At 41.5% G+C, this 13,951-nt stretch overlaps 1 protein-coding gene across 2 annotated transcripts in view; it reads right to left on the bottom strand.

The window, feature by feature from the left end:
- Nucleotides 1-13,951, bottom strand: part of RASA1 (RAS p21 protein activator 1) — a 1,052,852-nt gene that overhangs the window by 758,477 nt on the left and 280,424 nt on the right. For both annotated transcript variants that reach the window (XM_085632428.1, XM_085632429.1), the window contains exon 10: nucleotides 167-287. In XM_085632428.1, coding sequence (XP_085488554.1) covers nucleotides 167-287 — 121 coding nt within the window. The remainder of the gene's footprint in view (nucleotides 1-166; nucleotides 288-13,951) is intronic.

Below are 13,951 nucleotides of genomic sequence, written 5' to 3'. Positions count from 1 at the left end.
GTATGCCAGCGAAGACCAGCAATCTGTACATGCCCATCTGAAATTGTAGCAAAGCTTATGTGCAACAGAGCAGGTCACAGAAAAACAAACTTTACATTTCATTGTAAATAAAAAGCAACATGAAATGGGGTTATGGTTGTAACGTCTTCATTAACAAAATTCTTACTTTTTTTTAACAGATATCCCTTTTTTACAATGTTTTTATAAAAAGCATCTTTTGTTTTTCTGCGGATGGTATTGTAAATTTCTTTTCCGTCCACTGAATCATTGAGCACTTGTTCTTGATGCTGGCAAAAGAAAAACATACTTCTGTTAAGAGCAAAACAGTTTAGATTCAACATTTTTATACTTTAATGAATAGTCCTAAAGTAAAGGTCACAAAAGAGAAAACAACGAACTACACAGAGTGGATGCTTAACAGAAAAAGCCTTCTATAATTAATACCTTATAGTAACCACAGCAGACAATATTCCATAGTGACCATATGCAAGATTACTAGCTTTCATCATCTCAGTGCATCCGGCAAGGTTGGTAGCAGTAATGTAAAAACAAGCATTGGCATAGCCAATAGGTCTCCCCTTTGGGACCTTATAAGTGTTTAGCCATGCAACAGTTGCATAACTAAATACTATAAGGTCCCAAAAGCGAAACCTAGTGCGGCCGCAAAAGTGAAAGTGATCGCGATTGCGATCGTGATCAACATCAAAGCGGCCTTGCGGCCGCGAAAGTGAAAGTAATTGCGGTAAAACGCGGCGCGCGCGCCCGCGCACATGCACTGTAGCTCTAGGCTGGCCTGGTAGCACTTTTTGGAGCCCTCTCAATAAGTCTCGCCAGACCAGCGCATGCGCTGGGTCAGGCGAGACCTAATAATGCAGTGCCAATGTAAAAAGCAGCTACATGGGTAATGTATAACAGCCATAGTTGCAATGAACTTAGTTAATAATACTAGAAATAGAGATTGCACTCTCTTCTTATGACGCTGACATGGGTTGGTGGAGGGGGGGCAGGATGTGGCGCCAGTATCGTACCTCATCAGGCACACTGCCTCCCTTTGGGACTGAGCTGTCAAGGTAGTGCTGGGTAGATCGCCCTTTGCTCTGGAGTTTAATTTTTGGGACCTATCAGCCTTTCATACACTTGCTGAGTCGGTGGATGCTACTGCTTTGTCGGGGGCAGATGCGAGACTCTTGGGAGGCTTCTATCCAAATGAGTTATTTATCACCTTTAAGGCGGCACAGGAGGTCTTTGGAATCGGAAATGGGCAATTTTTAACACATGCCAGTATAGCTGCCATAACTCGAGAAATATGTCTCACATTCACGGCTGCTCCATTTACTTCGCTTTCGCTTTGAGAGTTGTTGGAGATGGTAGGGAATGGGGGGCATTTAGTTTCACACTTATATAGGGCAGTGGCGGCTGATAGACTCAGGATCCCGTTCCTGGCTAGGGCTGATTGGGATGAGGAATTGAGGTTACCCCTGGAGGATGCTCAATGGAGTATGTCCTGTGCCATGGTCCAGACTGTATCCTGAAATGCACAATTTAAACTGGTCCATTTCAACTTTCTTGCACCGCACATATATCACACCAGTGCTGCTTCACAGGATAGATCCCAGTAGGTCTAGTGGTTGCCACCGTTGTCAGGCTAAGGTGGCATCTTTCTTGCATCCTGCATGGTACTGTCCCCTGGTCAACTCCTTTTGAGCGTCTATTTTCATGTGGGTGGCCACGGTCCTTGGGGCTACAATAGTGACTGACCCGGTTGTTTGTCCTTTGGGGAATGTCAAACGGCATAAGGGCAAATAAAAATAAATTTAAATTCTTGCCCTTGCTGTTGTTGCTAATGAAGAGGCGAATTGCAATTACCTGGATGGGGCATGCTGGGCCCAGTGTGGACGGCTGGGTGAGGGATGTGAATGGGTGGGCGGTTGTGGAAGAAGTACACCTCAGGAAATGTCTACATGATGAGAAGAAGGAGGAGGACTTGCAAGTTTGGGAGGCGCTGCTGACTAGGTTTGTGGGACAAGGGAGAGGGGAGGAGGAGGTCACAGGATGCTTCCTCAGAGAAAGAGGTGCACATTCTTTCTGTCTTCAGTGTTGCGGCACCTGCGGTACCATGAGAGGAGAGTGCTTGGACAGGATACATGTTTTTTTCTGTGGGTTGGATCCACGATAACCTGTTACTCCGTGTCAAATATCTAGGGTTGGCTGTAGTTCTTTTGTTTCTTTTATTTGTATTGTTGTTCCTCAGTTGTAAGCAATAAAAGATGTCTTAAAAAAATATTACTACTTAACATTCCCACCCGAGTATCCTTTCTCAAACAGAAAAACAAATCCTTGAACTACAACTAGAGTCATATTGTTCCAAATTATCAGAGTCTGGAAAGAAGTATGGTTGGTTTTCATAAGGTTTATGGTAAGCAAAAGCAACAATGTAATATAAGTGAATCAAATGTTCCCATGCTTGAATCAATCCTTGTCGTTGATACGGGAGTCCCAGTAACAATATAAATACCTGTAAAGTACAAACATGTATGCACAAATATCCAATAGTATTTATTAGTGCATTCACCTCACTGTAAACTGGCAAACGCCAGACAATGAGGGGACTGCTCCAAACGCAACATCCAATAGAAACAAAGACAGCTCAGTGTTGGTGGCACATGCATTTATGGTAAAGGGAGCAGGTCTCTATAAATTGAAGACAAGTGAACCCATGAAAGATAAACATGATGGCGAGCTATAGATACAGATACAAAACATTTTCTTCTACAGAACTGGATCTTTCATAGAATATCATCTTTAAATCAAGAGAGGATAGCAATAACTGGTATTAAATGGAGGTGGGGAATCCTCACTTTACTTAAATAGGTTGTGAGGCACAGTTTGGCTTCATGTTGCCTCACATCCAGGCAATAGTGCTTAGTGTGACAGATTTTTATGAGAGGTGAGACAGCAGATCTCTTGTAATGGAACTCTAGCACAGACTACTGCTGTCAGAATCTTGCTTTGTATGGATTTGTCTGTCACTGCCTTGTTGTGTGGGTGGCTGGCTTTTGAGAAGCTGAAGGAAAGCTTCCAGAGATATATCTGGCTATACCATACTTTGCTAGTGGCTTTCCTTTATTAGACAGTCCAAAGGCAATTAGCTGTTACCAAATAGAAAGAGTCTCTTGTTCTCTGTAAACAGAATTTCAAATGTCAAATATTCCTAAAATAGTGATCCAGGGCTAGAAAAATCCACTTGCCACCTCGCTATGGCGAGCCAGATTTAATCAGGATGAGCATTTTTTAGGACATACTCGCCCTTTCTGGCAAGTGAGAAGACAAACTGACTTTTGACCTCTGTCTCTGAAAGCAGTGCATATGTGACAAGATAGCAAGATTTCAGAGACGGATGTCAAGTACATTACAGTTTGGTCGTGTAGATTTTTCAAGGTTACCAGACCTTCAGGTCTAATAAAAATGTTATGATTGTTCGAGCCCTGCAGTGATTTATGGTTGATGTGGAGTGACTGGTGGAAAAAAGGATGACAGTATCACATGGTCTTTGAGGTGGAAGTCTGTAGCAACCTTTGATATGAATTTAAAGTTGATACTGAGGCAGGTCTATGGGCCATTTTGATTTCCTCAGTTACATTTTAAATCCAGTTAGAGGAGCAGCTGTGATTTTTCTCAACCTTGATGCCTCATTTGACTGTGTCCCATGCAACACTTATCAGTCTAGGTTTCCATAATAAAGGCTTGGCTTTAATCTTTTGTTACCAACAGAATTTGAGCAGTTCACGTGCCGCTTTTCCAAATGCACTCAAACCCTCTCAAATTTGGGTCTCCCTGGACGCTCTCAGTTATGCTCTCCTTAATCATTACTTGACCTCACTGGCCACATTGATCTGTACTTTTTGTTTCTATTTGATGTCTTGTGCGGATGATAACCAAATCATTGTTTCATTTAGCAAGGATTTAGAAATTTAGCAGGGATTTTAATAAATCCTACTTCAGTTTTTCTAGTTACTACCTGAATGAACATCAACTCCTTCAAAGTTAATCGTGACAAAAGCAAGGTTTTGACATTGGGAGGCATGTCCCATGTCTGGGTACCCAGCAGGTGGTCTGTTAAATGAGCCACCCCACTCTCACCTGTCAAGTCAATGGAAAAACTGCTTTAATTTGTATTTATTTTTACCAGTTCCTGATTCTTCAAACAAGTCAACTGATCTCCTCTACTTGCTTCTTCTATACCATAATGGTACGTACCTGAGATCATCCTCTTCATGCTGTTGGGCTACCATAAACTGCCATTAAGTCATTAACTGTATCTCGCATGGACTATGGGAACTCATTTTATCTGGTTCGTCATAAATACTTCATTATAGGTTTCAACTAATGCAAAATGATGTTGCTAGACTAATGTAGCTAAGCTATGCACACTCCTGCGATCTAATAGAGTGCTCAGAAAGTTACCAGGTTTTTTCTGTTGTTTTTTTTAGGTCGAGCCTAGCGCAGCGCACATACGCTGCTCGCTCTGCGAGACTGCTGTAGTAGAGTTTGGGAGAGAAGCCGCGCCCACTCTCCTCCCATATTTTTCATTGGCTTGTGACACTGTCTTTCGTAAATGCTGTTTCGGATTTGTTAATAGACTTGTTAGTCCCTCCTTAGTACGGCCTTGTCTTCATTTCCACCCTCCCATGGCGACTGGCCCTTTTACTTCAGTTGTTACCTGGGACCTGTTATTTAATCTGTAAGCACTATTTACTTTGAGTTTCTCTTACTGCAGGCCGGACATGCGCTGCTTTAGCTGAAACCGCTTGTGTTTTTTTAAGCAGCAAGGCCGTCCCCATAACATGTGCGCCTGCTTTCAATCACTTTAACCTGGCATTATCTTGTGCCTGTTCCAACCTCCCCTACCTCCCTGCAAGTAAAATGGATTTAGAAATGATTAGAGAAAGTTATGTGAATTCCAGGTAGCACATAATCTTGTGCTAATGGGCTGAAGCTGACAACAGCACATCTGTGTTACATGTCATCTGTACTAAAGCCACCTGACGGGTTGTTTTCAAAAGCTTGTTTTATTAACAACACCGCCACCAATACAACCACCTCCACCAATACCACCACCGCCAATACCACCACCACAAATACCACCAACACCGCCAATACCACCACCGCCAATACCACCACCAATACCAGCACTACCACCAATACCAGCACTACCACCAATACCAGCACTACCACCAATACCAGCACTACCACCACCACCAATACCAAAACCACCAATACCACCACAAATACAAACACCAATACAACCAACACCACCAATACCACCACCACAAATACCACCACCACAAATACCACCACCACCAATACCACCACAACCGCCAATGGCAATACCACCACCAATACCACCACCACCAATATCACCACCAATAACTCCACCAATACCACCACCACCAATAACAATACTACCACCACCCATACCACCACCTATACCACCACCAATACCACCACTGACACCGCAAATACCACCACCACCAATAACATCAATACCACCACTACCAATACAACCACCACCACTAATACCACCACCAATAACACCAATATCACCACCACCAATACCACCACAACCACCAATACCAACGCCACCAATACCACCGCCACCAATACTACCACCACCACTACTACCACCACCAATACCACCAATACAACTACCATCACCAATACCACAACCAACACCATCACCAATATCACCAATACCACCACCAATAATACATCCACAACTACCAATACCACCACCAATACCACCACCACTACCAATAATACATACACAACTACCAAAACCACCATCAATTCCAATACCATCACCACCAATACCGCCACCAATACCGCCACTGCCAATACCGCCACCACTAATATCACCACCACCAATACCACCAACACCACCACGACCAACACCACCACGACAAACACCACCACGACCAACACCACCACGACCAACACCACCACGACCAATACCACCACCACAAATACCACCACGACCAATACCACCACGACCAATACCACCACGACCAATACCACCACGACCAATACCACCACGACCAATACCACCACGACCAATACCACCACTACCAATTATACATCCACAACTACCAATACCACCACCAATTCCAATACCACCACCAATACCATCACAACCAATACCATCACAACCAATACCATCACAACCAATACCATCACAACCAATACCATCACTACCAATACCGCCACCACCAATACCATCACCACCACCAATACCATCACCACCACCAATACCACCAACACCACGACCAATACCACCTCCACCACCAATACCACGCCAACCAATACCACCACCACCAATACCAATAACAATACCACTACAACCAATACCACCACCACCAATACCATCATCAATACCACTACCATCAATACCACTACCATCAATACCACTACCATCAATACCACCACCATCAATGCCACCACCATCAATGCCACCACCTAAACCACCATCAATACCATCCACCTCCACCATCAATACCATCCACCTACACAATACCACCAATACCACCTCCACCAATATCACCACCAATTTAAATACTACCTCCACCAATATCCCCACCACAACCAATACCACCACTAACAATAGCACCACCTACACCACCAATACCACAACCTCCACCATCAATACCACCACTTCCACCACCAATACCACCCACCTCCACCAATACCACCACCATCAATACCACCAACACCACGACCAATACCACCTCCACCACCAATACCACGCCAACCAATACCACCACCACCAATACCAATAACAATACCACTACAACCAATACCACCACCAATACCATCATCAATACCACCACCATCAATACCACCACCATCAATACCACCACCATCAATGCCACCACCTAAACCACCATCAATACCATCCACCTCCACCTTCAATACCATCCACCTACACAATACCACCAATACCACCTCCACCAATATCACCACCAATTTAAATACTACCTCCACCAATATCCCCACCACAACCAATACCACCACTAACAATAGCACCACCTACACCACCAATACCACCACCTCCACCATCAATACCACCACTTCCACCACCAATACCACCCACCTCCACCAATACCACCACCATCAATACCACCACCTCCATCAATACCACCCACCTCCACTGGTTATCTGACTTTACAACTACTGCCTAAACCACGACTTCCTGAACAACGAAAGCTAAACAACGAACAATACGTAACCACTACTTTTTTTTCAACGACTTCCTAAACTTGGGATCCCTCCTCAATCTTGGCAAGGTACAGATAAAGTCATCCTTCCAAAGAAAGAAAGCCATTGGAAAACCCTGCCCCTTACCGACCAATGTCGCTAATAAATGCAGATGCTAAACTCTGTTCTAAAATTTTGGCCTGCTGGTTCGGGAGGATCATAGCTCATCTAGTAACTCCATGTCAACATGGATTTTTACCAGTTAGGGGACTTAAGGATCACATCAGACGTGTTATATCCTTGTTCGATATAGCGGAAGTAAGAAGTGACAGGATGGCTATGATCCTCCTTGAAGGGGAGAAACCCTTTGATCGGGTGTCATGGCAGTATCTATAGGGAATTCTGGTGCAAAACTGATTTGGTCCACGCTTTATAACTGCTATTAAGGCAATGTATCTTAAATTGTATGCCAGGCTTCAAATGATGAGTAAAAAGTCTGGTAACAGAGGTGGCTAGAGAGACAAGAGGGGCTGTTCTTGCTCCCCAATTTTGTTTGCCCTGTATATTGGCCCATGTATTAAATAGATCCTGCAAAGTCAAGCAATAAAATCTGTACGTCTCAGTGAGTATGACACAAAGGTGCTGGCATACGCAGACGATATTGCCATAGTAACATCCGACCCAGAGAGTGTGATGTCAGAGGTTGAAACTCTAGCAGGGGACTACGGGAGGAAATCAGGGTAACTCCTGAATAAAGAGAAAACACAGATTTTGTTTGTGCTAAGTATATTAATCTGCAGATGCCCGCAAGACGGATAAGGCTGCGTATTTGGGACTTAGGATAAATTGCAAGGTGGATTCCATATGGTCGAATAACGTGGACCACCTTTTAAGCAAGCTCAGTACTGATTTAAGACGTATGGAGATGCTTCACTTGTTGATAATAGGGAGATGTAATATACTTAAAATGACCTTCCTCTCTAAGGTATTGTACCTGTTTGGTTCTATTCTCCTTGAGATTGAAGAAGCCATATTTGTGAAATTAATTCTATTTTTATAAATTTCATATGGCAGTATAAGAAGACATGGCGATCTCTAAACTTTCTCACACTTCCACAGGAGAGGGGTGGGTGGGCTGTCAGCAGGCCATACTAGTATTGATAATCAGGAATATGGTTCTGTTCCCCCCTACCATATAGGAGTTGGCTATAGGTAGTGATGCACACGGGGTTCCTTTTCGACAGCTTGACGCCAGTTACTATTTTTTTTAAAACGCTTTATGTGTTTAATGGTGGCTTGGAAGATTTGAAATAAAGTGGGCAAATTAATGAAGATACTGAGATACAACAAGTATATGCCCCTGTAGTGATCTCCTTATTTACCGGCCATGTTTTATGATGTAATGGGTAGGCACTGGAAACAATCTGGTATTAGTAGGATAGGTGACATCTATAGGGCAAAAGAACTCTGCTCTTTTTTAGATCTACAGCAGGATTATGGAATAGCTGCTAGGTCCCATTTTAAGTATGTGCAGGTTAAGGAATTTATTAACCAAATTAGGGTTGAATCACTTTTTTTTTTTTTTTTAGAAAAAATCACCCTCCTGGAATCTTTTAAGTCTGTGGATTGTAGGATAAGATTTATTTATAAAATCCTACTTGATTCCACCCCAGATGATTTAGAGAAGGTTGAAGCTAACTGGGCCAAGAGGTTAGGGGAAGGGGATGCAGACCTATTTATGTCAATTGCATTAGGAAGGAAGATCTTTCTCTCGGCCAAACTGAAGGCACAGCATTACAAAACAGTTTTTAATTTATATTTTACACCGGTGAAGCTATTTGGATGGGGAAAAAGGGAGAACGATAAGTGTCCTAGGTGTGGACAAGGCCCTGCTGAAATGATACATATGTTTCATGGTTGCGAAAATCTGCAACCCTAAAAGATAGGAAGTGAGCAGTTGTGGAGGCGGGTTCTGGGAAAGATGTGTGTATCAGTCCGCTCACGATGCTCTTGGAATATGTTAACAGGAATTAATTGGGTGCGACTCAAATACATTTTATTTTTATCTTGGTTACAGCAGCTCGATTGCTGATAGCAACAAGGTGGAAAGATTCAGAGCCTGCTACGTATCAGGCATGGTTTGGCCATCTACATATATATAACAAAGAAAGTGCTTTGTATAATTGCAAGGGCAGACGGCTCTAAGATCAGGGGCCATAAGATCTGGTCCCGTTTGACCACATGGCTCACTGGAAGACTAGGGAACAGGGACTAGTTAGCTTCAAATCTCTGAGGGGGTGAAGGGGCCTCAGGATTGCAACTTATTTATGCTAGTTACTGGTAAACTCCCTCTCTATTTATATATACAAATTGCAATTAATTATCTTCCTATTTTGTTTTTGTTTCTGTACCAATGTCTCAAATGTAAGTTAAACTACTTAGTTGTTAGAAGTTTAATACCCAATCTAAATTGCTAACCGGCTGCTTCTTAATTCTCCCCTTTTAATCAAATCCCGTTGTATTATGGAATACGTATAAATGTAGCAGTCTAATGAATTTTCTTTTTTAGGTAATTTAAGGAATTGACTAACGACTGCATATTTAATATTTCATGTCTATTCGTTACCTATGTATAATTTGTATGTTTGTTTTACTCTCTGGGCAATAAAAATAATTATTGACAACAAAAAAAAAGGTACACTAAGCCACCAGCCCCAACTATACTCATTTATATTTTGTATACGCATAGTCAGAAACTTTACCATTGACATAACCACTCATGTCGGTATACCACTTGCTTATAGTTTATAAACTAATTGTATGAAATGCAAGTTAAATGTATTCAATGTTTGCTTTTCAGATATCTACTTGTGTTTAAAGAGGAAAGATTTAGAATGCCGAGAAAGACAAAGGAGAAAAAATTGAAGAAAGGGTACTATCTACTTAAAAGTGAGAGTAAAAAAATGACATGATGGAGAGAACATGCTAGGGAAAAAAGCAGTTGCTGGTAAGAGAACTAAGGAGTAAGGAGTTTGTTAAAGCGGTGGATGGAAAAATGCAAAATGTGGAAAACGTTTTGAATAAAAAGTGAGGTTTAAAATCAACTCACAAACCGGAATGAGTAAGTGAAATTTAAAGTAAAAAATGTTATATAAAAAAAACACCTAGTTTGAAAAGGAGGCAGAAAGAATTTCACAAAAATACAAGTAAGAATGTTTAGAAGTAGAGTAATACATAATTGGATATGAAAACAGAGGGAAAGTAATAAGAGAAGAGCAGTACTGAAACAAAAATAATATATTGAGTGTGGTTGATTTTTTATACAAAACACAATGAGAACACTAAATAAAACAGTGTTGTCTATGAAGAAAAAAAACAAAAACAAAGGCTTTGTAATAAAAGTAATTTTTGTTCCATTTTCAAAAGGAGAATAGTGTCAAATGGGGTGCACATAAGAAAAATTAAAACCAAATTAAGCTCCCACTGGAGCATAACAGAGGGTTTGGGTAAGAACATGTGAACTACAGCTTAACAAAATGCATTACAACTGATGATTTGCATAACGATGGTTGATTTGGCAATCACATAAAGGCTAGAAGGCCAGACAAATAACCTATAACGGCACCCACAGCAAGTCCTTGCTCAGATAAAGACACCATAAAAAAAGCAAAATATCAGACAACTTTGCCTGCAAATGGACTGTATGGTGGGAACTAAACCAGGCAACAAAGTTATCCCAGCATCCAGCGTAAACAGATTTTGTAGATGGACACCTGGCCACTAGGAGAATATCCATGACTTCTGTAGGGAAGTCAAATCAGTTTGATGTTGCTGCTCAATCTCCATTCATGGAGGTGTAGATTCTGATGACTGGGGTGCTGGACTCCGCCCTGCTGCTGCGACAGAAGGGCCTCCTGATCGGAGGACAGGTGTCATGCCAAAAAGTTCAGGGTAAAACATTCTCCTGGCCCAATCCGGAGCCACGGGGATGACTTGGTTCCGGTTGTGCATGATATTCTTCAGAACTCTGGGCAGGAAAGGTAGAAGAGGGAATAGGTACAAGAGTCCGGAGCTACAAGCTAAGAAGACAGCGTCTCTGAGATAGCCTTCCTAGGAACTCCAAAACGCGAAAATATGACATTGTGAAGCAGTCTCCGAAGAAAGAGAGAGGCAGAATAAGGTAGGTACTTTATTTCTTCTTAAGTTTCAAGTATAAAGACCTGCCACACAGAGCACCAGATGTCCTCTACTCTGCAATCTCCTTCCAACTGACAATTCCCAACCATGAATATTCCAAACACCGAACATTTCATTACTCTGACCTCATTACAACCTAGAAGTGGAACATGACAGTAGCTTGCACAGAACATTACATTACTTTTCCTCTAACACAGCACATAAAAAATGAGAATAATATAAACTCAATACAAAAACAAATAAAAAAACAACCAAAAAACACACCCCCTAGGAAAATATACAAACAGAAAACAATTAACGCGACACTGAAAATTATCTGAAACTGAAGATAAACCATCTAGCCCAATTAAGCAAATATCTGAAACGAATGGGAACTCGTCTAGCACGATTACTCCTGTGAACAACCATTGGTGCCGCCACACTAAGTCTGGGTGATGCTCAGGTTACTTCCAGTATCTACACCAGAACCCTGACCTGATCCTAAATCGGTCTCAGAAACCTGATCAGATCCTGACACACCCCTACACTTCACCACTCTTTCTCCATTCCACCAATAATGACCATTCACTCTGATCGCTTTGCTTTTTAATTTTTCAAATCACAACAGGTTCACCAAACGATTCTTCTCCTTTAACAAACACACCCTTCTTGATGTGAACATCACCCACTTAAAACTCCTGTTTTAGTACACAATTACATTTGTCAAATTCCTCTGTCTGTTTTACTTTAGCTTCTGCAACCTTAGACCTCACCAAAGTATCATAAATCTCTCAATGGTACACCCTGTTTCAACCATTTTCCAATCAACCCAGGACATACTTTCGTTGAGGGAGTTCTTCTCCTCAACAGTTCAAACGATAACACCTGGTTTTAAGAATGAGGACTGGTGCATTAAAACCTAAGCATACTGCGTACCGCATTACTCACAATGCACTTAATCACAACTGCCCATGTATGCCCTGTACCAAAACGCGATTCATGTGCTCCATTTGACCATTGGTATGGGGGTGATATAAAGATGTTTTTAAATGTTTTCAAAAATTCTTTCACCTTTTTGTTCACAAACTAAAAGCCATTGTCTGACGCAAGGAATTGAGGAAAACCCTAACAAAGGAATACATCCTCCAAGAATTCAATGACCATTTTAGCAGTAGGTTCTGCTACAACTTTACGCTGGCCACTTAGAATAGAAATCTATGAGCACTAAAGCAAATCATAAATGAAAAGGTGAAATATTAAAAGGTCCCACCAAGTCAAACCCCACCTTTTCCCATGCATTTTCAGGACACTCAAAGGGCTGTAAAGGGGTTTTTTCACAACTAGAGTTTTTCTGCCGAAGAACATATCACACACTCTCCAACAAACTTATCAACCTCCCGACTCGTGGCTGGCCACCAAAATGTTTGTCTTATCCATTGCCTGGTGAATGTATGCCTCAAATGTTCTTCATGAGCTGTACAAATTATCCTACGCCTTATACCAGCAGGTGGCACTAACTTCTTTCCTCTCACCAACAAGCCATCTTCAACATACAACTAATCATTGATCTTCCAAAATGGTTGACAAGAAAATACCACTTTTATCTATTGGCTGTCCATTCCTCACACACACCATGACTTGTTTAAGAATCTCATCAAGCCACATCTCTGCCCTTCACACATCAGAGGTAACAGCACACGAGTCTTCAAGGTCCACTGAGGCAATTTCTTCACTCGAACCATCACTTTCCTCAACAGTTACATCACTAGAAGCAAATCTGTAAAGATGATCAGCCCTGACATTCTTTGCACCCTGTATGTGCACCACCTCGAAATGAAAAATGAAACTGAAGCAACTTGGTAGAAAATCTAGTAATACGTGGGGTTTGATCTTTAATCATTTGCCCACTCAAAATGGACACCGGGTATCAATTTTGAGTAAGTGAATAAACATTATATGAGCGGGTCATTGCAGGTTCTAGAGTTATCACGGTGGCACACACACCTGAACTTGCATGGTTGGCTTCAGTGAAACACACATTTACACATTGAGCATTTGTATAAATGAGCACATTAAAGTCTTGTAAAGTTCTTTTACCTCACTAGAATTTTACAGCTTACGATTTTGCATTCTATTTGTCCATATTTTCATCATGGGAATTAATATATTGTGTCTTTTTTGTATATGAAATTTCACAAGTCACATAACATATATTAGACTGAAATCACAACAAAAAAGTAGCATGCCCCAAAAAAATAAGAGATGCAATAAAGCATACTGCAAAATCTGCAATGCTAGTAAAAAAAAACACAAAGCTCCTTTAAGGGTCCAGAACTGTAACTATCCCATCACGCACAGCATGGATCTGTGAAGCAATTGATCTTTTCTGCTGACAAGCAAGGAAATCAAATGTAGTGGACCAAATCCTAAGGACTAAATAGAATCTCAATTTTCGTTTATTTTTTTCCTCTTTACTTGTCATCTCTTTACATTTCCAGGATTTTTCAATCCTTTTTCTTGCAGG

The sequence above is a fragment of the Triturus cristatus genome, chromosome 2_1, assembly GCF_964204655.1.
Source record: "Triturus cristatus chromosome 2_1, aTriCri1.1, whole genome shotgun sequence".
Classification (NCBI taxonomy): domain Eukaryota; kingdom Metazoa; phylum Chordata; class Amphibia; order Caudata; family Salamandridae; genus Triturus; species Triturus cristatus.
Note: the sequence above shows the minus strand (reverse complement) of the source record. Positions and strands in the feature narration are given on the sequence as shown.